The following is a 27,874-nucleotide window of genomic DNA, read 5'->3' on the forward strand; positions in this document are numbered from 1 at the left end:
AATGTTAAATATCCAGTGGGAGAAATTGTTCTGGTCTTCAAGTAATTTCAATCAGGTAGGCTGAGTTTTATTTACTCAGTGCTTTTTCTGTGAATGTTATTTTATATTGGAACATTTGTGTGTTGCGTGTGTGTATGTATGTATGTGTGGATACACTGTATGTGTATGTTAAATGAATGAATATTTGATTAGGGTAACCGTTGGAATGGTGCATCAAATACATTTTGTACAGAATAAAATCTAAACACTCTGGCATTCAGAATACTCTGTGTTATGGCCTCAAGGTACCTTTCTTATTTCTCCTCTCCTGCCTCTACATACCTTATATTCCATCCTTACTGGGCTATGTGGTATTTGCTGAGTACTCTCTGAGCCTGTTTGCTTTCCTTGTGCTCTCCTCTCTGCCTGTGAAATAATTTCTTCACCATCCCATTCCCTGCTCCTTTGTCCTCCTAATTCCTAACCATCTTCAAATTCCACTTCTTCTTAAGACCATCCTTTGTCCTCTCAGTTGACATTAACCTCTAACTAGGGAGAAATTAGCTGTCATTTCCTCTGCATTTTACTTCCACTAATTCTTGTATTACTTTTACTTTTGGATAGGTTCTTTGACAATGTCATTAATAAGGATAGCCCATTGCCTTCAAGTGTTCAGCAGGGTTCAAACGTGAGTGATGAAAAAAGCAGTCATATTAGAGTGGATATTACAGATTTGATTAGAGAGTCAAATGAGGTAAGTTTTTTTTTTATACCACAAATATAATTACATAGCATAGTTTAAATGATTGGTACTATAGTTCTATCTCTAGTGGTATGTTAAGAGTAAGATGATAATACAAGTAAAGACATAATTTAAAATCCAATTTCACTTTATTTGTGTATTTTTATTAAGGTATAGTTGATATGCAATATTTATTAATTTCATGTGTACAACATAGTGATTCAGCATTTGTATTGTATACATTGTGAACTGATCACCACAATAAGTGTAGTTACCATCTGTCACCATACAAAGTTAATACAATATTATTGACTGTATTCCCCATGCTGTACTTTATATCTCTATGGACTTACTTGTTTTACAACTGGAACTTTGTACCTCTTGATCCCCTTTACCCATTTTGCAGCCCCCCAACTCCCTTCCCCTCTGGCAACTACTGTTATGTTCTCCGTATCTGAGTCTGGGTTTTGTTTATTTGTTAGATTCCACTTATAAGTGAAATCATGTCATATTTATCTTTCTCTGACTTATTTCACTTAGCATAATACCCTCAGGTCCATCCATGTTGTTGCAAATAGCAAGATTTCCTTCTTTTTATGACTGAGTAGTATTCCATTGTATAAAAATGAGTTCTGTGAACTGTTCCTAGGTTATATAGCCTCATGTGCTTCAGTTTGCTATCCTTTAAATGAAACAATGTTCACTTGCTTTCACAGGTAATGACCACTTTTAAATATCTATCACCGTATAAAAAGGTGAAAATTATTCTCTTCTTAGAGACTAAGAATTTTTCCAATGTTCTTGTAGTTAGGCTAGACACATAGTAGATGGAATTCTCCCCAGTAAATATATAGAAAAACTGAAACGTGGGAGGTGAAAATTTGCATAACCACTGAACAAGTTAGGAAAATAGCTAGAAATAGAACCAAGGCCTCTGAGAATTGAGTCTGGTGAAATTCAATTGTGGGAAAAGTGGATATTTATTATGAATGAGTATCTACTGAAATCATATTTTTTGCAGAAATATGGTAATATTCGCTATGAAGATATACACAGCATGCGCTGTCGAAATAGGTTATATGTCATACAGACCCTAGAGGAAACGACAAAGCAGAATGTGGTGAGTGTCTACCCTATGGGGGGAAACCAACTGGAGAAACAGGTTTTTTTCCAACTTCCTTTAAAAAATTGACATTCCATGTAAAGAAAATGAATATAACTAAATTTTTGGCTAGATTCTTGCCACAGCTTAGCTTACTGTAAATCTTTTTGAGAGGAAGTAAAATTATTTTCTTCTAGTTGAATTATGTTGATTTCTCCAAAATGTTTTGTTATTTGACCTTTAATATTGAATGCTATGATATAGGCATTTAAGCATAACATATTTGTGATGTGCTTCATCAGTAAGAACAGCTGACCTATATAGTAGTCAGTGTTGCTAATATACATTATTAACCTTGGAAACCTAAGATTAGGTTAAAAAGATATAAAACTGTGTTTTAAATACTCTCTTTTTTAATATTTGGGTGGCTACATAAGAAGCTGTTAATATTGGTTGCCTCTGGTGAGTGGGATTAATAGATTGCTAGTTGGAAGAGGGAGAGTTTTACTTTGCTATATATACATCCTTCTGTACTGTTTGAGCTTTTACCATTGCATGTATTGTTCTTGTAAACCTGCTTGCTTAAAGGCCACATCCTCAGAGATACCAATCTGGGAAAATAAACATTTCTGAAGATTCTACGTTTAGCTTTCAATTAAATAATTCAGTGATGTTACTGTGATGTAGTTAGCATAGCCCCCTTGTTTTGGTTTTTATATATTAGTTTTTTAAAAGATTTTATTTATTTGACAGAGAGAGACACAGTGAGAGAGGGAACACAAGCAGGGGGAGTGGGAAAAGGAGAAGCAGGCTTCCCACTGAGCAGGGAGCCCGATGCGGGGCTCGATCCCAGGACCCTGGGATCATGACCTGAGCCGAAGGCAGACGCTTAACATCTGAGCCACCCAGGCGCCCCTTATATATTAATATTAAAAAATAAGTAATACATGTTCACTGTAAATAATTTAAACATGACAGAAATGTAAAAAAGTAAAGGTTCCCTATCCCAGGAGCAACCAGTATTAAAATTATTTGGCATATATCCTTCCATATCTTTTTTCTGTGTATCTGTAGACATAAATGTATTTGTGTGAGGGGGGTGATATAGTTTTTTAAATGAGATCATATCAGTTACTTTGTTCTGCAGCTTACTTTTTTCAATCAGAAATATATGATAATCATTGCATATCAGTACATATAGACCCCCCCCCCTCACTTTTTTTAATGTACTGAATAGTATAGCATAGTATGGATATACTATACAGTTGACCCTTGAATAACACAGGGCCCCGGTTCCCTGTGCACTCGAAAATCTACATGTAACTTTTGACTTCCCAAAAAGTTAAGTACAGTTGACCCTTGAACAACGTAGGTTTGAACTGTGTGGGTTAACTTATACATGGATCTTTTTTGATAAATACAGTACTGTGAATGTATTTTCTCTTATGTTTTTCTTAACATTTTCTCTTCTCTAGCTTACTTATTGTGAGAACACAGTATGTAATATATATAACATACAAAATATGTGTTAATCCACTGTTTAGGTTATCGGTAAGGCTTCTGGTCAACAATAGGCTATTAGTCGTTAAGTTTTGGGGGAGTCAAAAGTTATCTGTTGATTTTTGACTGTGCAGGGGGTTCAGTGCCCCTAAACCCCATGTTGTTCAAGGGTCAACTGTACTAATAGCCTGCTGTTGACCAGGAGCCTTACTGATTCATTCAGGTTCAGACATTTTTAAAAAATGAATATTGAATATTAACTTTGATCAAAGACCTTTCCATATCTTGAGATTATATATTTTTCCAACTTTGTTAATGTAGTAAATTATATTAAGGAATTCCTAATGTTAGACTTCTGTTGGATTCTTGAAATGAATCCTATTTGGTCATGCCATATTGTTATTTTAATATCCTGCTTTGATGATTTTGCTACATAGCTTAGCTATGTTCTTTACATCTGTGTTTAAATGACACTGGCTTACAGTTTTCTTTCTGTGTGTGTGCTAACTTTAGTTTTCATATCAGAGTTGTACTCATGTCATAGAATGAATTTTGGAATAAAGTATATTTTACTATGCTTGAGAATAGTTTAGATCACATAGGAATTATACATTACCTGAAAGTTTGAGTAATTGAGGCTATAAAACCATCTGGATCTGCTGCCTTGTGGTAGAAGGCAGATTTTTTTTATTACCTTTTCAGTTCTGTCTGTTCAGAATTTGTTTTTCCTGGGTTAATTTTGGTGTTTTATTTTTTTCCTAGAAAATTGCCCATTTCATCTAGACTTTCAGATATATTGATATAAAGCTTATAGAATTCATTCAACAGATATTTAATGCTACCTCCTCTGTGCTGGACACTTTTAATAACCTCTATACCTATGTTTATATTATCATTTTACTTCTCAATGATGTTTATTTGTGCTTTCTTTTATCTCCCTTGTCAGATATTTGTCTATTTTACTTTTTTAAAGTTAGCCAACTCTTTTATTGTTTTATTTTTATTTATTCATTTTATTTATTATTTTTAATTTCCACTGTTTTATTAATTCTTTTATCTTCGCCCTTGCTTTTAAATTTCCTAAATACCAAAACCATTGTACCATTGATGCTTATTCATCATGTAGTAGGTTAAAACTACATATTTTCTAAGCTTCTTCTTGGATTATGTCTTTTGGCACAGAGAGGGGAATACACATCTCTCGCGATGTCTTTGAAGTGTTTAATGACAGCCACACTTGATGACTTGACAGATTGCTTATGTGGCAAGAGAGGAATATGTGGAATGAGACTTAGAATACTGTTGCTTATATTTATGAACATTAAATGGATGTCCTTTGGCAATGATCTCCGGCTATGAAGGGATGAAGGTGAAAGTACATGTCAGAGTAGAATTGAACCGTAGTCTATGTACAACCTTTTTAAAGGGCAAAATTGGTGCATTTATCTTTGTTATTCTTTTTAAAAGTTAGAAGAAAATTATTTTCTTCTAGCAGGAGATTTCTAAATGGATTCAAGGAGAATTTCAGTACTGAAGTGTTAAATTCTAAATTGCTTTTAATCTTTTTACAGTTGCGTGTTGTATCACAAGATGTGAAATTGAGCCTTCATGAATTGGATGAACTTTATGTCATCTTTAAGGTACTGTTGTTCTTCTTCAAGTGAAAAAATAATACTTTTAAGCAAGATTTTACCACAACCACTCTTAAATATTTTATCTTTTAATTGTTTTAGTAGACATGCTTAAAAGAAAATAATTTTATAAAATTACTTTTTATGACTTACTGACTTTCCTCTTCTTATTTGTTTTTCATAGAAAGAGCTGTTTTTTTCTTATTATTGGTGCTTGAGTTGTCCAGTCCTGAAGTACCATGACCCCAGTCTGCCATATTTGGAACAGTATCAGATTGACTGCCAGCAGTTCAGAGCGTTATATCACTTGTTGAGTCCCTGGGCTCATTCTGCAAACAAAGACTCACTAGCCTTATGGACATTCAGATTGTTGGATGAAAACTCTGACTGCCTTATAAACTTCAAAGAATTCTCCTCTGCAATTGGTAGGATGATGTCCGGTAATTTTCTTTTTTAAAGCCAAAAATAGGGCGCCTGGGTGGCTCAGTCGGTTAAGCGGCTGCCTTCGGCTCAGGTCATGATCCCAGCGTCCTGGGATAGAGTCCCGCATTGGGCTCCCCACTCTGCGGAGAGCCTGCTTCTCCCTCTCCCTCTGCTTACTTGTGTTCTCTCTCTATCTCTCTGTCAAATAAATAAATAAAATCTTTAAAAAATAAAAAATAAAAAATAAAAAAAAAATAAAGCCAAAAATGAAGGTACCCCTAGAAATACTTGGTACTGCCTGTTATTGCCAGTTTAGTCAGATTTTATCAGCCTGAGTTACATTATCTCCAGCTTTAGCAATAAGTGGACCTTTTTCTGGGTTTATTACCAAAACTAAGTATATTGGTCTCATTTTGACCCAGCCCTCTCAGAAAAGCAAGCTGTTAGATATGGATGTTTTAAAGGTTAACATGAAGGAAGCAAATGTCTATGTCTCCCCCCACTCAGGCACATGGATACTTCAAAAGGAGCTTCCCCCTTAGTAAAAATCAACCACATAACCTCGAAAAGTGGTAGAGAAATAATCCAACAAACATGTACCTGCAGATAGTTCACCAGTTACATTGTTCCTTTGCTTTTCCAGACACCCCAGCATACTTTCTTATCAGGGATTGCCCCCTTGAAGAGGAGTTCTCTCCTCAAATGAGTCATAAGGCCTCATTCAAAAGAAAAAAGAAAATTTGGGTTGGGGGGAAGGGAAATCAGCAGGTGAGCATTTTTCCCTCTGATAAAGGGTATTTTGCTTATACTTGAAGAAGAGAGAATCTGGCTGACTGGATGGTGGTTTAACTGTTAGCTTAAGTAACAGAAGGTTTTTGAATCCTAATTACTGACTAATATCTGTATCTTATTAATCTGTGCTGCTGGAATTGATTGAATGGTCTTTGAAAACATAGTAATTTGTAATTGAATTTTATTGGACAGATATAATGTACAATGGAAATTTCACTGAGAAGCTTAAGCTGCTTTTTAAGCTGCATATTCCTCCAGGTAAGAGTTTAACAATCTTTAATGATATACAGGAGTTTATTCCATTTTAACAAGTATAATTACAGATATTCAATTTTAATAAATAACATAATTTTCAATATGATAAAAGGTCATTACTTCATTATGGCCCATGGATCGTATGTCCAGTACTTTTGCTGATATATAGTTACAGTGAAATCCATGGAGGAGATTCTGTGTAACAGATGGGTTCACAAGTTTCCTTCAAGTTAGTGGTCAATTTAATGATAGTTCATGTATAAGAACTACCTGACATTTGAATATTGGTATAATATTGAAATGTGATGTTGTTGTTATTGTTGTCACTGGGGAGTAGAATTTAACTTTAGACAAACTGCCAAACTCGTGGAATACTACAGATTATTCAGAAAAACTGAGACTAGGCAGCAGGAATGTTAAACATTTGGAAAGGAAGCAAAATAAAAGCTACCATTTATTGAGGACTCGCTCTGTTGAGACATTTGCTTTACATGTATTCTTTTACTTAATTCTCACAATATCTCTGAGAAGTGGTAATGTCCTTCCAATTTCGATGATAAGGAAACTAAGGCTCAGAAAGATTAAATTATTTGGCCAAGATCACATAGCTAATAAATTGCATAGCTGGGATTCATACTGAGGTCTGACTCCAAAGCTCAGGTTTCTTTCTATTCTATCATACTGCCCTAATGTTACCATATAATGCCAGTTTACTTCAGTGTTTTCCACTGACCTTAAGAGGCTGCCTTTCCCAGGCCTGATCCATATCTTGGGAAAAGAGTCTTAGGCTTTAAACTAAAGGAACATTGCAAAAGTACCACTTAGTTTAGATAGGGTTAATTCACACAAGGAAACAGCACCTCGTAATTTGTCTAAAGCTACACCTGGGATTTCTTTTAGAGTCTTCCCAGGATAGCCAGGAACCATTCTTTACCAGACTCAAACTCTAAAAGCCATCTTTGACTCTTCACACACTCAGATCACAAACAGAGCATTAAAAACCAAAGATAAACCACCTAATAATTTAATTATGGAGGACTTTACATTGTCAAGTCAAATTACTGTTAGAATGTTTAATGTTGCCGTGGAATGAATATGCTTTCAGTAGAGGATCAAAAATGGAAAGAAAAACCACTGTGTATCTGTTACAGCACTCAGCTTCATGTTTGCCTTATTATTGAAGATGTTCTTAAATGACTGAGGTTACATTTTCAGAGATTTCAAAATGCCAGATTTTCTTATTTCAACTTGTATTGGCTCTCAGAAAACAATTAAAAAGCAAGTAAGAGAACTAATAGAACTCAGAGTGATCAGGTACTTCTTATTTGCTATAGAGTAGAACCTCTTCTACATTTCTTCACATGTGTCTTTCTTATAGTGACCTTTTATTTAACTCTCTGCCCCCAGATTTGCTTGACCCGTTTCTGTCCCTTATTGTTAGTAAATTGATTTGGGTTATCTGTTTTCAGCTTATACTGAAGTGAAATCTAAGGACCCTTCAAAAGGAGATGAACTTTCCAAGGAAGAATTACTTTATTTCAGTCAGCTCCATGGTAAATATCTGTTAAAAATGTACCTTTTTTAATGATTAGTCACTCAGAGATCTTCCTGGCTTAAATAATTTTTTACCCAGCTACCATTAATAAAATTTGAGTTAATTATACTTTATATTTCTTTTGTGCTACCATAACACTTAGCACAGTGCTAAATGCATGGTAAGTACCCCATAAATACTTGACTAATTAACTGAAATGTGTTTTGGGTTTTGATTTATGGAATTTTTTGTCTACTGGAGGATTAGAAAGAAAATGCATTTTGTTTCTACTTATGTTGCAGAAATTTCTAAAATGTATCCAGCCATTTTCATGCCTTGTTAAAATACAGTGGAAACAGTAGAATCTTTGATGATTGAAGGTCATAGCTATTATTCCAACAGTGGATACTTATTATAAATCACTGTAGGTGTAGGAGACAGGGATGAATCTGTCTCCAAGACATAATTTGGAAGTGTTATAAGCTTATTTTTGTATCCTTTGCCTCTTTTTCATAAACATGGGTATCTTATAGAGAGATAAGTCCTGATTAATGTATGTTTATAGTTACTATATGTTGGTGTTTGAACATTAAGTTTGAAGAGACCTTATAAATCATCTCGTCAAATCCCTTAATTTATATAGATAAGGGCACGGAGACACAAAACGGAGAAGTGACTTGTGCAAGATTTCACAATGAGGTATTGCCACAATCAGGATTAGTAGCTCAGTCTTCTGATCTCCCGCATGCTTCTTTCCCCTAATAATAAAAGTAATACAGTTTAGTTTGAAGAAGGTCACAAGGAAGAAAATACCACCAAGAAATAAATAATATTTGGTATACTTCTAGGATTTTTTAATATAGATTTTTTCCCTGTGTTCTTTCTACTATAAAAGTTCTTGAAATTTTGTCTTCTGATGAGAGGAGGTCATGTCAGCTAAAATTGGTTTCCTGAATTGAAGAAAATAACATGTGCCTGAGTCTTTATATAAAATATTATTTTACTTTCAAAAGGTATTTACTTGTTAAATATTTTACAAAATGCAATTGTTTTCTTTTCCTCTAGTTTCTAAGCCTACAAATGTGAAGGAAGCAGAATCACTAAAAAACAGCCCTGAAAAAGGTACTATGATTAGGAATATCATTTAGCTTAAGTTATTGTTTTTGTGAATAGGGTTAGCCACAAAGGCAAATAGTGGATTCCCTTTAAAGGCTATTGATTTGTCCTGAGAGCCTTTTCACTTTTGTGTGTTAATTTAACAATTTAGTCTTTCTTATCTTGATACTTAAGTCTCAGAACTTAGAGTAAATGACCCATATTCACTTTACTATTTTGAAAATTATGTTTAATTACAAGAGTTAGTAGATAATAAAAGAAATTTAAACAGAAGTCTTCATACCCCCACTGAACTCCACCCTGAAGTAAATGTGAAAGCATTTTGTTCTATATCCTTTCCAGACCCATTTTTATGTATACACAAACACACATAGACATCTCTTTTATAAAAAAAGAAACATTCCATGACTACTTCTACAATTTGCTTTTTCAATTTTGTGATATATCATGGACATTTTCATGTCAGTACATTTGGATACAACACCTTCCCTAGGTTGCTAAGTATATCTACGTAGTTTTCCAGTAAGTCTCAAGTAATTATTAATAGTCACGTTAATTGTCTTCATTAAACTCTTCAAAGGAATGAATGGATAGTAGTATTTTGGGTTTTTTTAAGAAGAGCCACCATAGACCACTTCAGAATCTGCATATTAAGAACATCATATAGAAGCTATTTTAAACTTAATAGTATGCATGAGAACATCTACATGAAGTTTACATCATCAAGCCAGAGTGTACTGTTTAATCTAAAATGCATCCTTCTCCCTCTCTCTTCACATCTTCCCTAATCCCCAGCCTTCCCAAAGTACAAGTTTTAGTTTAATGGAAATAGAGAACATATTCTGAAAGCCAGTGGGTGAAATGAAAGATAAATTCAGATAATTTTCTGGGTTATTTAAAGGTAGAATCTTGTATCTTAAATAATTTCCAATTGTAGTTATTCCTTCTGAGATTTGGGGAAATAAAGTGAACTGTTCATTATGAAATGGTTTTATTCCACTCATACAGGCAAAGGAAAAGTTGATATTCAAGCATATCTAAGTCAATGGCAAGATGAGCTTTCCAAAAAAGAAGAAAACATTAAGGATTTACCAAGAATGAATCAGGTATAGTATTTTCAAAGAAAAAATTCTAGGTTCTTCTTTGTTTTTATGAATGTAGGTGTATCCAACTCTAAAATAGTTAATATACTATTACAAAAATAGTTAAGTAATCTATGTATCATCTCTGTAAGTTTCAGATGAGCACAGAAGAGTAGGAGCAAATTTTTAAATGATTTCCTACTTTAAGCATCTAAATGCATTTAGTGTTTCAGAATAGTTCCTCTGCTATGACAACATTTGTGACTATAGAAAAGATGTATGTATAAACATACATTTCAGTGATTCCTATTTCCAGCTTTATTAGAAGTGTTCATTTATTCAGTAAACATTTTTTTTAGTGCCTACTAGATGACAGACCCAATGTTAGGTACTAGGAATAAGAAGTTACTAAAATAGGTCACATGCTGGTTTCTAATCATCTTGTATTTGAACCTGCTCGAACAATACTAATGACTGCTACTTGACACAATTCTAAAGCCATCTCTTAAACACTGTTCAGTCAGTTTATGTTCTTATGTTTTTTAAATTAAAATCTGTTGGTGATTAGATACTGAGGATTCCCAGAACTTTACCAAAATGAGAACTATCAAATAGCGGTATTCCTCGTGGACTGGGTAATTTGGTAACTGAATAAGTACCTTTTAAAATGAATTAATATGATGTTTAGTCTAAAATTTTTTATAAATAAGCAGTACTACAGACTAAGGTAGAAAGAGAAATAAAACTTAAGAGTTCGGTACTATTTATTTTGATTAAGTACATCCTTTGTATTTGCTTTTTATTTACAGATAAACTTTTCTGTTAGGGTGATTGACTTACTGTGTTAGAATTATTTTTTTTTTTAATTGACAGATACCTTTTAGGAATGTCTATAGATTATTAGGGGCAATTAGCAAACACACCAGTTTATTTCTCCACTTGGGTCCCACCTCAGCCTTTAAAGAGAAACATGTCTAAATGGGCCCTGTGGAGCTCCCTTGTACTGCTAGATAGTTCCCAAAACATTCTTCCATAAATTTAAGTCATCCTAGTTGAGCTGCCCACTGTAGCCCTTTAGAGAGATCAAGGGAAACTCCTTATTAAGCCTTTCATTAATATTGGTTATTGAATGAATGATTAACATGTAAGGAAATAGGTGAATTTGCCTAATTAAAAGTACCACTGGGGCACCTGGGTGGCACAGCCAGTGGTTAAGCGTTTGACTCCTGGTTTCAGCTCAGGTCATGATCTAAGGGTCCTGAGATCAAGCTCTGGGCTCAGGAGGGAACCTGCTTCCCCTCTTCCTCTCCCTCTGCCCCTCCCTGCCTCAAATAAATAAATAAAAATCTTTTTTAAAAAAAAGTACCACCTAGGGGCGCCTGGGTGGCTCACTTGGTTAAGCATCTGCCTTCCACTTGAGTCGTGATCCCAGAGTCCTGAGATCTAGCTCCTTGCTCGGTGCGGAGCCTGCTTCTCCTTCTCCCTCTGCAGCTCCCCCTGCTTTGTGCTCTCTCACTCTCGCTCTTTCTCAAATAAATGAATAAATAAAATCTTTTTTTAAAAAAAAAAGTACCACCTAACATTGAGGGAATGATGGCAGGTAAGCTGCCCAAGAATTATTGTGTGTGTGTATATGCATGTATGTGTGTGTGTGTGTATATATATGTGTGTGTGTGTATATATATGTGTGTGTGTGTATATATATATATATATATATATATATATATATAAATAAAATGTACTGCTATTAGGCAACATATGGGAAGATTTAAAAGGCATTTTAAAGGGCATTTTCTTCCATGGTTTATACCCATCTTTCTAGAACCAAGATTTATTTATTTTTTTAACCAAATCATTAGTTTTTTTTTTTTTAACTTCTATGGTGAGGGTTAAATGGTACAGATTCTAAATAGGAGACTGTTTACTTCTAAGTTCTCTTTCTTTTTGCTAAGTCTAATATCAAATGTGGTATTTCTAACTTATGTCTTTCAGTCACAATTCATTCAGTTTTCAAAGACCCTATATAACTTATTTCATGGGGACCCTGAAGAAGAGTCGTTATATCAAGCCATTGCTGTTGTAACGAGCCTTTTGCTCAGGATGGAAGAAGTTGGAAGGAAACTACATAGCCCTACAGCATCAGCCAAAGAATTCTCTGGTACAGTCTGTGCTTCTGGAGGACCCAGTGAGGGGAAAACAGAGAGCCACTTGAAGAAAGATCCCTCCTCTCTGAGGGAAGAACCTCAGTGGTCATTTGCATTTGAACAGATTCTTGCGTCTTTGTTGAATGAACCAGCATTGGTGAGGTTTTTTGAGAAACCCATAGATGTAAAAGTGAAACTAGAAAATGCAAAAACCTCTCAGTTAAGCTGTAGAACCAAGATGTATATCTCTTAACAGGAATTGCCTATTATAGACAAGTTTACTAAGATTCCTGTAGCTGTCAGTTTGATTCTTGGGAATAGGGATCAGGGATTTATCTTGTTACCAATGTGCTTGAAGGTTAAAAAAAAAGATATGTGGAAGCACAATAATTCATTGCTTTGTGGTAATCTCTGATTTTGATATTCTTCATTACAAACGAACTTTTTATAGTTCACATGATATGCAATATCAGGGGAATATGCTAAATGTTACCACCAGAGGGCACTACCATATCACTTTTAGTAAGAAAATTCCTAATTTGTGCTGCTATTTACATATGAATTACTAACGATTTTGAACATGTGATGTTATGTTTGAGTATTAGTGATGCTGACATGTCATCGATAAACCCTACTTTCTAAATTGCCTCAGTCCTATTAGAATGCTTTAGAAATCCAGGCTCTTAGATCTATAGCCTTAATTATCTAAGTGATTACCATACAGGGACCTCATTTTCAAGTTATCTAAGTGAAATAATACTAACTTTTTAAAGTTAATATCATTCAGTTTTCTAATAATAAATGGTTTTTTAGTAACTTCTACATTCTTCCTACCTGAGAGCAGTTCAGAAGCTGCTGACACACTTCTAACTCTGTGACTGATAAAAACAAGTCAAGAACTCAAAATTCTGGGCTAATATAAGGAGAAACAATATTGGATTTAATTTTAAGCTGGATAAAGCCAGTCTCTTCAGAAGGGTTAAGAAACAATTCAGTTAACTATACAGGTCTCTCATTAGACTGCGCAATTACTTGAAATTCTTCTGAGCACTGCTGTTTGTGACATTTGTCTCAGAGCAGCCTGTGACTGCTTTGGTTCTAGCTTTAGATTTTGAATTTTCACCAGTCATGTTTTAAGTTACATTAGATAGACTGAATTACTATGTTAGTCTGGCAAGTCATAAAGTATACTCGTGTGTAATAATAGTTAAGGTAATTGCTGGTGTCTATCTAAAAAGTTTTGACCATCTATCTGATTTAGATGTGTGATTTTTATATTTTATGCTGCTTATATTTCAGTCATTACAATGAAAGCCCATTTAGAGATAATGGGCTTTTGTTAGCACTTTAAAGAAAAAAAAAAAAAGCAAACCACACCTATTCGATCTTCTGTGCTATTTTTGACAAGAGCAATTTATTAATCAATTGACTTAGGAGATTGTGGGGAGAGATCATCCATTGGAGCTGCTTTTTTCACAAAAGGCTTTGGTTTTAAGCCCTTTGACTTTTCAGATATGAAACAATAAAAGGGCAAAAATTCTTAGGAGTAACCCAAGATGACGCCCTTTCTGGAAAGGAATTGGTATAGTCAACCTTTGACAAGAGTCCACTGTGAACAAGGCCTAACACAAAGGGTACCTTCATCACAGAAGATGTTATTTTCAAAGAGATTCAAGGATTTTAAGTTGATCCTTTAAATTTCATAAATTGGACTTGGCCAAACACTTAATAGTGTTGTCTTTAAAATGATTTGGTCAACTTTTTCTTTTCGAGGAAATTATCACTTAAAGATACAGTTGGTAAATAAGCATCTATGCCTTTTCTCAGAAATGATTTGCTGAAATGTGTCCAAATTTTAGAGTTTAGTTAATAGTTTATATGTAAACTATCATACATCTGCTATTTTGCAATGATTGTTAAATTATAGTAGGTCTAGAAATACACAAGGTTCTGTGCTTATATACAAAGGCACTATTGCACATACTCTGTTGAATATTTTGTCAATTATATTTACAAAAAAAGATACTTTCTTAAGAGCATATGTTATTAATATTTGATATGATTTTGAAGTCTGAATATTGAAGTTTAGCCTATATTAGTTACAATTGAATACTTAGATTTTTGAATTGCAAAATGAATATAAATGGAAGTTTAAAAGGCAAACATTTATTTTCTGTGTCTGCAAGAGAAATAAGATGAACACATAGTTTTATAGTTGCTACCTTGTTAAGCAAATGAGTTGTTCTTAATATTAAAAATCTTATATAGTTGTGTTGAACTGAACCACTGCATTATACCTTATACATTAAATTAAATGTGTTATAAGGAGGCTTTACTTGTCTTTATAAAAATAAATATTACAGGGGCGCCTGGGTGGCTCAGACGTTAAGCGTCTGCCTTCGGCTCAGGTCATGATCCCAGGGTCCTGGGGTCGAGCCCCTCACCGGACTCTCTGCTCAGCAGGGAGCCTGCTTCTCCCTCTCCTGCTCCCCCTGTTTATGTTCTCTCTCTGGCTCTCTCTCTCTCTGTCAAATAAATAAAATCTTGTAAAAAAATAAATATTACAAATCTATTACAGTAAACATGAAAAATTGTTTACTAAAAGATATTACTGTTATTTATTACAGTGTATTTTTATTTACACTTAATTCAGTTATCACTTGAGGACTTCTCTATTAGTTAAGGTTAGGTTGCAGAGAACAGAATTCACTCTAATTAGTTAAGGCAGAAAAGATTTATTACCAGACATTAAGTGGCTTACAGAATTATCAAGGGGACTGACTCTAAATTGAACTTTGAAGAACAACTTCCAAAACTACACCACAGAACCAGGCCACCAAGGGAGTTGCTAATTCTTCTGCGATTAGGAAACTGCTACTTCCTGCTACCATGATGAAAAGCCAACACCACAGCTGCTACTTACAGATCCATGCTCCACCTGCTATGATTTATACCAGCAAAAGAGATGCCAAGCATCCCACCTCTCACCACCCACACTCTAGTGACTAAATTGCAATAGAACAAGCAAACGTCTTCGCAACCATGTTTACCAGCAGAAATGGCAGAAGCATAGCCTTCACCTCCCTTCTGCCATTCAAGTCTCAAGAGTATGCATCTGATTGACCTATAATATATCCAGAATCCTAGTTGCAAGGGAATCTGGAAAATATCCTTTTAGCTTTTTAGCCTCTGCAGTACAGGAAGGCACACTAAGAGACTAGAATGGACATTGAGCACTGCATTTGTTTTCTATTGCTGTGTAACAAGTTACCATGTCACACATTTATTGTCTCACCATTTCAGTGGGTTAGAACTCTGGGCTCAGCTTAGCTGGGCTCAGCTCTCACAAGACTGCAACCAAGGAATCAGCCAGGCTGGTTCTCAAGGGAAGGCTCAACTGGGGAAGAATCGACTTCCATGCTTACTTAGGCTTTTGGCAAAATTTATTTCCTTATGGTTATAGGTCTGGAGGCACCAGCTTCTTGCTGTTAGTCAGCCAGAGGCTGTCCTCAGCTCCTAGAGGCTTCACTCAGTTCCTAGCAGCTGCCCTCAACTTCTTCAGGCTGCCCACAGTTCCTTGCCATGTGGACTTCCCCCAAATGGCCACTTACTTCATCAGTCTAGTAAGGAGTGTCTCTAGAACAAGACGGTATTTTACATAATGTAACATCTCACAGTGGTGGCATCTCATCCCCTTTGTCAAATTCTGTTGGTTAAAGGTAAGTCACAGGCCCTACGCACTCTCAAGGGGAGGTTACACAATGACATGTACATCAGGAAGCAGGGACCATAGGGGGTACATCATAGAGTCTGTCCACTACAAGTACCTATCTATGTTATCCACCTCTTTTACCATGCAACATACCCTTCTTCCCATAGTTATACATAAGAGCTAATAGCATCAATGGAAAGCTGCTGCCTGTCATGACATAAATTCTCATACAAACAAAAATACATTAATCCTCTCTCCCGAGGGAAGATCCAAGTTTCTATTGGTCACTTGGATCCATGGATGAGTGATACCTACTTGTCCTAATTTAATCTCAGTCCCATCTTGATATCCTGTAATGTGAACTAAACAAAAAAAAAGTTAATTACCATAAAACTCGCCTTATATAAAACAGTAGAGGGAAAGTAGGGAAATAAACTGATTGCTATATATAATTACGTACCTTAAAGAGAAAGGGAGAAACTATGAGTAGCTACTATAGTCCTTATTTCTGCAACTAGTCATGAGGCTGTAGTTGTATTTTTTTGATTATCACACAATAAATTAACTTCCTTTTGCTATACACTTCTATGAATTTTAACACAGGTATATATTCCTGTAACCATCATCACAATTACAGAACAGTTCCAACACCCCCCAAAACTCCCTCATGCTATCCATTTATAGTCACACTCTCCTCCCACCCAACAACCACTCATGTTTTCTGCCCACCATATAAAAGATCAGATGTTTGCTTTCCCAGAATCCCCACCTCCTGTGGCCATGTGACCAAGGATTGGCTAATCACATGCTTCTGCTTGGAATTTCTTAATATATAGCAGAGCAGGATGGAAAGTGAGGTATACATTCTGGGGGCAGTGGTGGCATCTTCACATTAACACTCTGGTTCTGACACAGGACTTAAAGTGCTTCTGGATGCCCAGACTTTATTCTCCCTTTTGGAGGGAGCTTCTTAGTGGATCCATGAGCTCAACAGTTCAGTAAAGTGTTTTTCCGCTTTTCCAGCCAGAATCCATTTCTTCGGCTATTTAAAGTAAGATTGATACATGTGACACTGGGAGCCCTATTCCACTAGATCCCTCAAAGCAACGCAAGCAAATTATCCCGGTAGCTACATTCCTCGGCTTAAAATCACCAGTAGAAGGGTGTTTTATCCTTCATCTCACATTATACTGCAACTTCTGTTTCTATTATCAGAACCACATCTTTCTCCTATCCTAGAAGCATCAAGCAATAGATTTCCTAGCTTCTAATTCTACTTGTCTTCCTCTGCAGGTAATGTCTCCTTTATGGCTGCTTTTAAGATCTTGGTCTTTCCAATGTTCTGCAGTTTCTTATGATTTATGCAGATTTTTTAAAAATCCTGTTTGGGGTTAATGATTAAATTTTGATAATCAACTATCATTCCCCAAGACCCCTGTACCTTCTGCACAAGCCAAACAGGCAAGTTAAATGAGGATGTAATAGAAATCCCTCTCCCGCCTCCCATATAACTACATACATCCTTCATATCTTTGATGGGCACTCATTTCTGTGATTTCCCCAAGGATACAGTATTGACAGATACAGCAAACCCTTCGTGGCCCTTCCTACCATAAACAGTCCTTACTACACTGGTCAGGGAGAAAATGTGATCGATCTGTCAGTTGCTGAGTATGGCTATTTTATTTCTTTTTAATATTTTATTTGTTTATTTGTCAGAGAGAGCACAAACAGGTGGAGTGGCAGGCAGAAGGAGAAGCAGGCTCCCCACTGAGCAAGGAGCCCGATGGGGGACTCAATCCCAGGACCCTGGGGTCATGACCCGAGCCGAAGGTAGATGTTCAACTGACTGAGCCACCCAGGCATCCCTGAGTATGGCTATTTTAAATATACATCCATAAACTAAGAACTAACCATATGAATATTTGCAGATCCACTGGACCCACTGTAGATGGATTCAGGATAAAATTCTGTCTCTTGACTCCATAAGCCCTGATTCTCACCAGTGGATGCCAATTGTATTCTAAGTGGCCCTGGATAAGTGTGAATTCAAAGTCAGTGTCCAGTCTCTGAAAAGTATGAGTATTTCTAGTTGCCCAGTCATGATTACCCTGGTAAATGGCCACAGGCCCCTCTGGCCAGAAGGAAAAAGGAAAGCCAGAAAGAAAATGTACAACATGCTTATGGTATTCATTGTGGAGTCCTTCTTCAAGTGTACCTGGCTTTCCCTTCAAGGGCCTCTGGGTATGTGAACTGACTCAGGGCTGCAAACTGGGGTAGAGGCCATGAATCTCCATCACAATGACTTAAATTAGATCTTTGTTCACCAGACACATATGTTGGCTATACGGATCAAGTAAAAAATAAGTAGGCTGCTCATTTATTTCCATCTAAGGAAACTGAAGAACAGCCACTACCAAACTTCTCAGCAAGTCAAAACATTCAGATTACATCTCTGACCATGCTTCTATCACATTAACCATGCTCACCCCATCTCTTGTCATTAAGTGCTGCCACTTCGTCTTTGCCAGTCTAAGATCCCATTATTCTCGTTGAAATTAGCAAGTTCCTTTCAGTGGCAGCATGTCTCATTTTTATCCCTGGCCTATTGAAGACTACCACTGTAGCATGTTTCGGGAATAATAAGGCTTTTCTCATCAATATATTTTTCAATGCCTTGGGGAAGAGAACATCCCCTGGGTCCTCTTGGGAAACATAGTTAGGATGTAAGTTAGTGGGTCATATATCATAAATGGACTCCATTGTTTCTATTTTCTTGTCTTTGGAGTATCTCCTATACATTATACCAAGGAATATCTGGCATATCAACTTCATTTAGTATGGGCTAGTTTTTAGCCTTGGCTTCAGTCAACTGAGCAAAAAAGAACCACTTCCAACTGGGCAAACTAGTAATTGAATCCAGAATCTCTAGTAAGTATTCAGGTGTTGATATATTTGGCCTAATCTAAAATTACATTCCTTCTTCCATGGTATAGTATTCTCAAAATACATTCCTGCACATATTCTGCAGATCTCTGCCATTATAAATTAGCAAAATTCTGTAATTATCTCCTCCCAGTTCAGACTTTTATTTGTATCCTTGGAGCAATTCTGTGACCTAACTAGTTACAGGTCTGGAAGCAATGAGAGGAGGTAGGGGTGGTACCTGAGGAAAATTGACATTCCCTAGCAAGTAGCTTCAAGCAAGCGAACATTCCCTTCAAGCAACATTCCCTAGCTGGTTCAAGCAAGGCAGAGCCAGCCTCATCAAATAGCATGCTTCCACGGGCAAGTAAGGCTCATTGGTGAAATACTTAGAGTCATCTGAATTCACTCAAATGTCCCCATTTCTATTCTAGGGTGTCTCTCTAATCAAATAAATGCCCTTACTTTCATAGAAGTGACCTGACAAGGCTGTGAGTTCGGCATATATTGTAATTGAACAACCCATGGGATCAGACTCTCATTTTCAGCTATGTCAGCTCTACTTCAACAAGGGGTAAGGGAATAGAAACTCCTAGTCCTCTTTTCTTTGAGCTTAGAATTTAAATCCTGCGATTGCCGTTTTCTTTCTCAAACCTCTAGAGCACAGTTAGAAGTTATTCCACTCCACAGTCTTTGGGTATCATGAGCGCCCAAATAATCCGTAGTAGCAGTTACCTGGTCTATCAAGCCTTGCCTTCAATAGACACTTCATGGTAGATGCCCACTTGTGATCATTTGATTGGTTTGCCATCATGTGCCATAGACTATCAACATCCCATCTTCTAATATTAACAGTATCATCACTGCTTTCAAGTCCAATCATGCTATCTAATCGATCTGAGTTTCCCAGGTTCTTGAAATGCTATTGCCTTTAAGCACTCCTGCTACTACATTCTTTATTGGTCAGGGTTCAATTTCAGAGAACAGAAGCCACTCTAGCTGGTCTAAGGAGGAAGCAATTTATTACAGGGTGTAAAATGGCTTAGAGAATCATTCGGGAGAGCTGTAGAAACAGATGCTGAGCCTTCAAAATGACTCTCAAAGCCACATCACAAAGCCATGCCATCAAAGAGTGCTGCTGTCTCTCCATACCATCAGGAAATTTCCGGCTCCAGAACCGTGTTACTCTTGCCACAATAGGGAAGCCATTACTATTGCTATTAGTTCCAGAAAAATGCCACCCACAGTACAACCTGCAGCAGCAAAATGGGTGCCCTATCACTGCCTCTGGACTCCCATGTAGTTAATATCTAGACCATGGGACCTCTGCTAACCCTCCTGAAGAATAACTAAACCAACTCAACCGCTGTGCTTCTCAGCACAGGCAGGAGAAATGAAGCAAAAGCCATATTACACCTTCTAAATCGCATGCCCATGCATCGGATTAGCTGAACCTAAATCATATTCAGAGCTTCAGCTGCAAGGAAGTCTGGGAAGTGTGTTTGTATGTGTACTTTCCATCACCTGCATTACAGGTTACACTCTAGGATGAAGGTGGAATGGAGCTGAACACCAAGTCACAGTATCTACCCTAGCCTTCACCAAAGACTTAATATATTTGGCTTGAACCCCAATTCCAGGATCACAGGAAGCTCAGAGTTCTTTCTGTGATTTTGTCTCTATTTTCTTACGTTTCTCTGAATCATTCTCTGCTTCTAAAGGCACACTGCCTTCCTGAGGCCTCTAATCAGAACCTGGCCCAAAACTCCACCCCTCCACCATCTTCTAAAAGAAATCAAATCACACTTAAGCATATGATGATTTATGCATTTCCCCCCCTCCAAGATTTGTGAGGTTATAGGGGAGAAAGGCCATATCAAGGAGCATATAGCCATCTACCATCTCATTGGGCCTCTATCTTTTTCCACACTTTCGCTTCAAGCTGATCCCTTAAGCTCATAACTTTCCACAACTCCACTTATGACTCTCCCTGCCATTTGAGGCACTATGAGAAGCATAGGACCCTCCTTCTGCTCTGGGCTATTTCTCTTGTATGGTGAAGCCCACAAGTCCTATGTACAATTTCTTCAGGCTCCCCTGAAATTCCAATAAATAAAGTAGTTTTTTTCATTTCATTATTGGTTATGTATTTCATTAATTGTTATTGTTCTAATTTGCTAATCCTGTATCTTATGAAGAGTAGCTTATGTCCTCATGTTTTCAAAAGGAGTAAGAAAAGGAGAAAGAGCCAAGGACCAGTCCATTTTGCATAAGACATGAGAAATACTTCGTTCATCTCCACCTCGGGGACTTGGCTTTTTTACATCATTATTTCAGTAATTTATTAAGAGTTGCTACCTATTCCCTGGTGACTCATTAATGGTATCCTAAGCATCTCCCTTTAACGAGTGAGACTTGCTCACTTCCTTGCTTACCACTCCTGGAGGAATCTCCTCACATGATTAAAGTTGAAAATTGGGATTAGCAGTGGCTCTCTTCTTCCTGTTTCGTAATTTTCAGATGCCCAGGCTAATTGTTCCTCTCCTAAGCCAAGACCCAAATCAACAATATGAAAAGTGGATGAATTCCAAATACTGGCTTTTGTCTGATTACCAATTTGTAAAGAAACAAAGACATAATATGGGTCAACTTTTTTTTTCTTTTTCTTCAAATTTATTAGATTTTTAAACAATAAAAACAAAGGAAATATTCTTGAAAAGACAAAGCTATATTGATGGGGAATAGATCAGTGGCCGCCAGGGGTTAGTGGCAGGGGAGGGTGCGATTATAAAGGGAATTTGGGGGGATTGATGGAACTATTCTGTATTCTGATTATAATAGTGGGTACATGAATCCATACATGTGTTAAAACTCATAGAACAGTATGCCAAATGAAAAAATCAATTTCACAGTATGCTAATTTAAAATAAAAATTTTCAGAAGAAAAAAATCCTTTTTTTTTTTTGTATTGCATAGGATGTATCTAAAAAGGTACATAAGATGCACATTTCAGTGATTTCCTCTGAGGAAGGCAACTAGACCGAAAACAGGTTGGAGAAATATCCTTATTCCTTGTTTACCTTGTGTTTTGAATTTTTTAATACATTATTTTATTAAAGTATAACATAAGCATACATTTAGATGAATTATCACCAAGTGAACACACCCACCCATGCAACCACCACTAAGGGCACAATATGGAATATTGCCAGCACCTCAGGAGCCTCCCTCCTGCCGCCTCCCATTCATTATCTTTTTCTCTCCTCCCCAGAGAAAACCACAATCTTGACTTCTATGACCACAGATTAGTTTCGCCTATAAAAATTTATATAAATGGAATCGTACAATATGTATTCCTTTTTGTTTGTCTTCTTTCACTCAGTATTATGGGACTCATTCATACAGTATATCGGCAGTTCATTTCCTTTTATTGTGGTGTGATATTTCACTGTATGGATACTCTATAAATTTTTTATCCATTCTACCATTAGTGAGCATTTGGGTTGTTTCCAGCTGTGGAATATTATGGATAATGTGGTTTCAGACATTCTTGTATTTGTCCTTTGGTGCCACTGTTTATATATCTCTTTTGGGTATATCTTTTACATGTCTAGGAGCGGAATTACTGGGTCAATAGGGTACATACATGTTCAGCTTTTTGGGTTTCTTTTAAGATTTTATTTATTTGAGAGAGAGAGAGAATGAGCAAGGGGAGGGGCAGAGGGAGAAGCAGACTCTCCACTGAGCGGGGAGCCAGACGTGGGGCTCGATCCCAGGACCCTGAGATCATGACCTGAGCCGAAGGCAGACGCTTAACCGACTGAGCCACCCAGGCGCCCCACATGTTCAGCTTTGATAGATGCCAAATGGTGTTTCAAGTGGCTGTACCAATCAACACTCCAATCAATCACAAATAAGAGTTGTGGTAGCTGTGTATCCTCGTCAACACTTGGAATGGCCTTCCTATTTTCATCTTAGCCATTCTGGTGAGTGTATAATGTCATCTCGTGGTTTAAATTTGCATTTTCCTCATTGTTTCTTAAATTCTACTGAGGTATAATGTACATACAAATTAATGCATTCACTTAAAGTGCATAGTTTGATGAGTTTGACAAATTTATACACCCACACCACACTCAAGGCATGGAACATTTTCACCACCCTAAAAAGTCCCCTTGTTCCCCAACCGGGACAACCTCCTCTACCCTCATGCCCAAGCAACCCTTGACATGCTTTCTGTCATATAGTACATTTATCTTTACTAGAGTTTCATAGAAATTGAGTCACACAGTAAGTTCTCTTTTATGTCTGCCATTTCTTGCTCAGCATAATGTTTGTAAGATTCATCTATGCTGTTGCCTATATCAGAAGTTAATTCTTTTTAGTATTCCATTAGTATGAATATTCCACAATTTGTATATTTATTCACTTGTTCAGTGTCATTTGGGTTATATCCAGCTTTTGGCTATTATGAATAATGTTGCTAGGAACATTTGGGTACAAGTCTTTTTCAAAACATGTTTTCATTTCTCTGGGTTAAATCCCCAGAAATGGGAATGACAGGATATGTATTTTTTTAATCTCATAAGGAACTTCCAAACTGTTTTCCAGATTAGCTGTATCATTTTGCATTCCCACCAGCAATATATGAGAGCTCCAATTGCCTCACATTCTTGCCAGCACTTGGCATTCTTAAATTTTGTCTTTTTAATTTTGGCCATTCTCGAGCATGTGTAGTAGTATTTCATATTGTAGTTTCAATTTGCATTTCACTGATGACTGATGAAGTTCAGCCTCAATTAATGTACTTATGGGCCATTCTTGCATCTTCTTTTGGGAAGAGTCTGTTAGACTCTTTCACTGATTTAAAACATATTTTAAATCAGCCTTATTGAGGTGCAAATCACATACAATAAAATTTACTGATTTTAAACAGTCTGCGGAGTTTTCAAGAAACTTTACACTCATTATAATCACCACTCCAATCAAGATATAGAACATTTCCATCAACCCAAAAAGTTCCCCTGGGCCCCTTTGAACAATCCCCTCCCTCCACCCGTGGTCCTTGGCAACACTGACGTGCTTCCTTTCTTCTTTTTTTTTTTTTAACACTGATCTGCTTTTTATCACTATAGTTTTAGTTTTGCTTTTTCTAGAATTTCGTATAAATGGAATCATACAGGATGTAGCCTTTCTTGTTTTATAAGATTTTATTCTTCGTTTTCATATACTTCTAAAAACAGCTTTATTGAGACAATTTACATACTGTGAAATTCACCCATTTCAAATGCACAATCTGATGAGTTTTAGTAATCTTACAGAGTTGTACATGCATCATCACAATCTAGTTTTAGAACATTTTCATCACCCAGAAAAGAGAGTTCTTAATCTTCATTCCCACTGCCAGCCCAGGTAACAAATAATCTACTGTCTATCTGGCTACTTTCACTTATAATGCTTTTGAGATTCATTCTTGTTAGTCAACTATCAGCAGTTAATTCATTTTCATAGCCGAGTAGTATTCCACTGTGTGGCTACATGACAAAATGTATATCTATTCAACAGTCAATGTACATGTGGATCATTTCCACCTTTTAGCATTCCGTGGTACAAGTTTTGTGTGGTCATATGCTTTCATTTCTCTTAAGTAGGTACCTAGAATTGGAATTGTTGGGTCATATGCTAACACTATGTGTGACATTTTGAGGAACTGTCAAATTATTTTCCCAAGTGGCTGCTCCATCTTATATTTCCACCAGCAATGTGTGAGGTGTCCAATTTCTCCATATGCTTGCCAACACTTGTTGTCTATCTTTTTTATTGTGGCCACTCTAGTGGATGTGAAGTGGTATCCCACTGCAGTTTTCATCTGTATTTTCCTAACATCTAATGATGTTGAGCATCTTTCTATGTTCTTACTAGCTGTTATGGGCTGAATCGTGTCCCCCCAAAACTCATGAAGTGGAGCCTTGTCCGGTTGAGACGTAATAGTCAGCCCCTGTGTGGGGCTGCATGGCACCGTGGCCTGAAGAGGTAGCTGAGCTTGCGTCCACCTAGAACCCTACCACACCAGACAGCATCCTTGACAGCTTGCTGAGGGCTTCCCTGAGGCCTGGCAGTGTTGGGCCTGGAGACCCTGAGGCTGGCTAGTCCGGCTCAGAGTGGCTACCAGCGCTGCCATCAAATCATGGGTTGGGGTGGGGGGTGGCCTGTGGTTCACTGCTGCTTCTGGGTCTGAGCCCAGCCAGTGTCAGCCATGGAGAGGGCTCTGGGTCTCGGCAGGAAAGGGGTTGCAGCCTGCCCCTTACCCCCCACCCCAGTTCTCCTGTCTCCACTTCTCACTGCCCATTCTTCTTTTCATACTCTATCTCTGAAATCCAGTGTGTATTTCACACTTACAGAACATCTGAACTTGAACTGGCTGCATTTCAAGTACTCAACTGGCACGTGAGGCCAGTGGCTACTGTATGGGACAGCACAGTTCTCTAGCTTTACCAATATATTTTGTCTACTTATTCTGTCATTGACAGAAAGAGGTATGATAGAATGGTCCTATGACTATGGATGTATCACCTTTTATTTCTATCCAGTTTTGCTTTAAAAATATTGAGTCTAGGGTATTGTGTACATCAAAATTTTAAAATTTTATCTTTTTTCTGGTGAACTGGGTCTACTGTCATTGTGAAATGATCCTTGTTATCTCTAGTGCACGCTTCCTGCATGAACCCCCGAACCTCATTCGTTCTCATCATGACTTATTTGCTATGGTTGCCGTGTAATTTAATGCTCCGTATATTGTTGACCTTACATGACATTATTATTGTTGATTTATACAATGTTTACTTAAGATTTCCCAACAGATTTACTATTTTTATTGTTCTTTATCACTTCTTGCATCTCTAAGCTGCCATCTCGATCACCTATATTTGATATTTCCTTTAGTATGAATCTGCTGGTGACAGATTTTCTGTTTTTGTCTGAAAATATCTTCAGTTCACCTTCTTTTTCTAAATCTTTTATTATGAGATCATTTAGGTTCACATGCCGTTGTGAGAAATAATACAGAAAGATCCCATATACCTTTTACCCAGTTCCCCCAAAGGTAACACCCTGCGTATATATAGTGCATACACCCTGCATAGATACGGTACAATATCACAATCAGGAAACTGACATTGATTCAAGACACTGACCTTATTGAGATTTCTTGTTTAAATGTATTCGTGTGTGTGTGTGTATTTCATTCTGTGCAATTTTATCACTTGTAAAGATTCTTGTGACCACTAGCACATCCAAATGCAGAGCCGTTCTCTATCAGAAGGCACTCTGATGCTACCCCGTTACAGCCACATCCATCTCCCTGCTGCCCACCCCAGCTCCAAAAACCACTAATCCAGTCTCCTGTTCTAAAATGTTACCCTTTCAAACACTATATAAGTGAAACCATACAGTATGTGACCTCTGGGGATTGGCTTTTTTCAGTCATCACAATTCCCTGGAGATGCATCCGGGTTGTTATGTATATCAACAGTTAGTTCCCTTTTATTCATGAATAGTAGTCCATGGTATGGCATGTGCCCCAGTTTGTTTAACCATTCGTCCACTGGGGTACATGTGGACTGTTTCCAGTTTGGGGATATTATGATTGAAGCTGCTATGAACATTCATGTATAAGTTTGTGCGTGAACATAAATTTTCCTTTATCTGGAATAAATTACCAAGAGTGCAATCGCTAGGTTGTATGGCACGTACATGCTTAGTTTTGTGAAAAACTGCCATTCTCATTCCCACCAGCAATGGGTAAGTGATCTAGCTCCTCAGCATCCTCTCTAGCATTTGGTGTTGTCACTACTTTTTATTTTAGCCAATCTGATAGACATGTAGTGGTATCTCATTGTGGTTTTGTTTTATGTATGTATGTATGTATGTATGTATGTATGTATGTATTTATTTATTTATTTATTTATTTGACAGAGAGAGAGAGAGAGAGAGAGCAAGCACAAGCAGGGGGAGAGGCAGAGGGAGAGGGAGAAGCAGACCCCGCTAAGCAGAAAGCCCGACATGGGGCTCGGTCCCAGGACCCCAGGCTCATGACCTGAGCCGAAAGCAGATGCTTAAGGACTGAGCCACCCAGGTGCCCCCTCATTGTGGTTTTAATTTGCATTTCCGTGATGGTTAATGTTATGGCCTGAATTGTACCCCACCCCCACCAAATGTGTTTGTTGAAGTCCTAACCCCCAGTACCTCAGAATGTAACTGTATTTGGAAAGGTCTTTAAAGAAGCGATTCAATTAAAACGAGGCCATTAGGGTGGGAACCTAATCCAATATGACTGGTGTCCTTGTGAGAAGAAAAGGAGACACGAGGGGCACGTGTGCCTACAGAGACGGCTACGTAAAGAGGCTGCAAGAAAGCAGCCAGCTGGGGCGCCTGGGTGGCTCAGTCGTTAAGCGTCTGCCTTCGGCTCAGATCGTGATCCCAGAGTCCTGGGATCGAGCCCCGCATCGAGCCCCGCATCGAGCCCCGCATCGAGCCCCGCATCGAGCCCCGCATCGAGCCCCGCATCAGGCTCCCTGCTCAGCGGGAAGCCTGCTTCTCCCTCTCGCACTCCCCCTGCTTGTGTTCCCTCTCCCGCTGTGTCTCTCTCTGTCAAATAAATAAATAAAATTAAACAAACAAAAAAAAGAGAGCAGCCAGCAGCAAGCTAAGGAGAGAGGCTTCAAAAGAAACCAACCCTGCCAACATTTTGATCTTGGACTTCTAGCCTTCAGAACTGTAAGAACATAAATTTCTGTTGTTGAAGCCAGCTTGTAGTATTTTGATATGGCAGCTCTAGCCAACTAGTATAGGTACTGACGTTGAACAGCTCTTCATGTGTTTATTTGCCATGTGTATATCCTCTCCACCGAAATGTCTCTTCATGTCTTTTGCCCATTT

At 37.4% G+C, this 27,874-nt stretch overlaps 1 protein-coding gene across 4 annotated transcripts in view; it reads left to right on the plus strand.

Annotated features, from left to right (window-relative positions):
* Positions 1 to 14,625, plus strand: part of TBC1D8B (TBC1 domain family member 8B) — a 56,591-nt gene extending 41,966 nt beyond the window's left edge. For 2 of the 4 annotated variants that reach the window (XM_035006651.1, XM_035006661.1), the window contains exons 13-21: positions 604 to 733; positions 1,743 to 1,841; positions 4,895 to 4,963; positions 5,139 to 5,394; positions 6,362 to 6,427; positions 7,894 to 7,977; positions 9,024 to 9,080; positions 10,083 to 10,180; positions 12,149 to 14,625. In XM_035006651.1, coding sequence (XP_034862542.1) covers positions 604 to 733; positions 1,743 to 1,841; positions 4,895 to 4,963; positions 5,139 to 5,394; positions 6,362 to 6,427; positions 7,894 to 7,977; positions 9,024 to 9,080; positions 10,083 to 10,180; positions 12,149 to 12,553 — 1,264 coding nt within the window. In that variant the 3' untranslated portion in view covers positions 12,554 to 14,625. The remainder of the gene's footprint in view (positions 1 to 603; positions 734 to 1,742; positions 1,842 to 4,894; positions 4,964 to 5,138; positions 5,395 to 6,361; positions 6,428 to 7,893; positions 7,978 to 9,023; positions 9,081 to 10,082; positions 10,181 to 12,148) is intronic. The other 2 variants (XM_035006655.1, XM_035006667.1) reach the window with 2 other exon arrangements.
* Positions 14,626 to 27,874: the final 13,249 nt, after the last annotated feature.

Source organism: Mirounga leonina, unplaced genomic scaffold (genome assembly GCF_011800145.1).
Source record: "Mirounga leonina isolate KUSES-001 unplaced genomic scaffold, KU_Mleo_1.0 Mir_101664, whole genome shotgun sequence".
In the NCBI taxonomy this organism is placed as follows: domain Eukaryota; kingdom Metazoa; phylum Chordata; class Mammalia; order Carnivora; family Phocidae; genus Mirounga; species Mirounga leonina.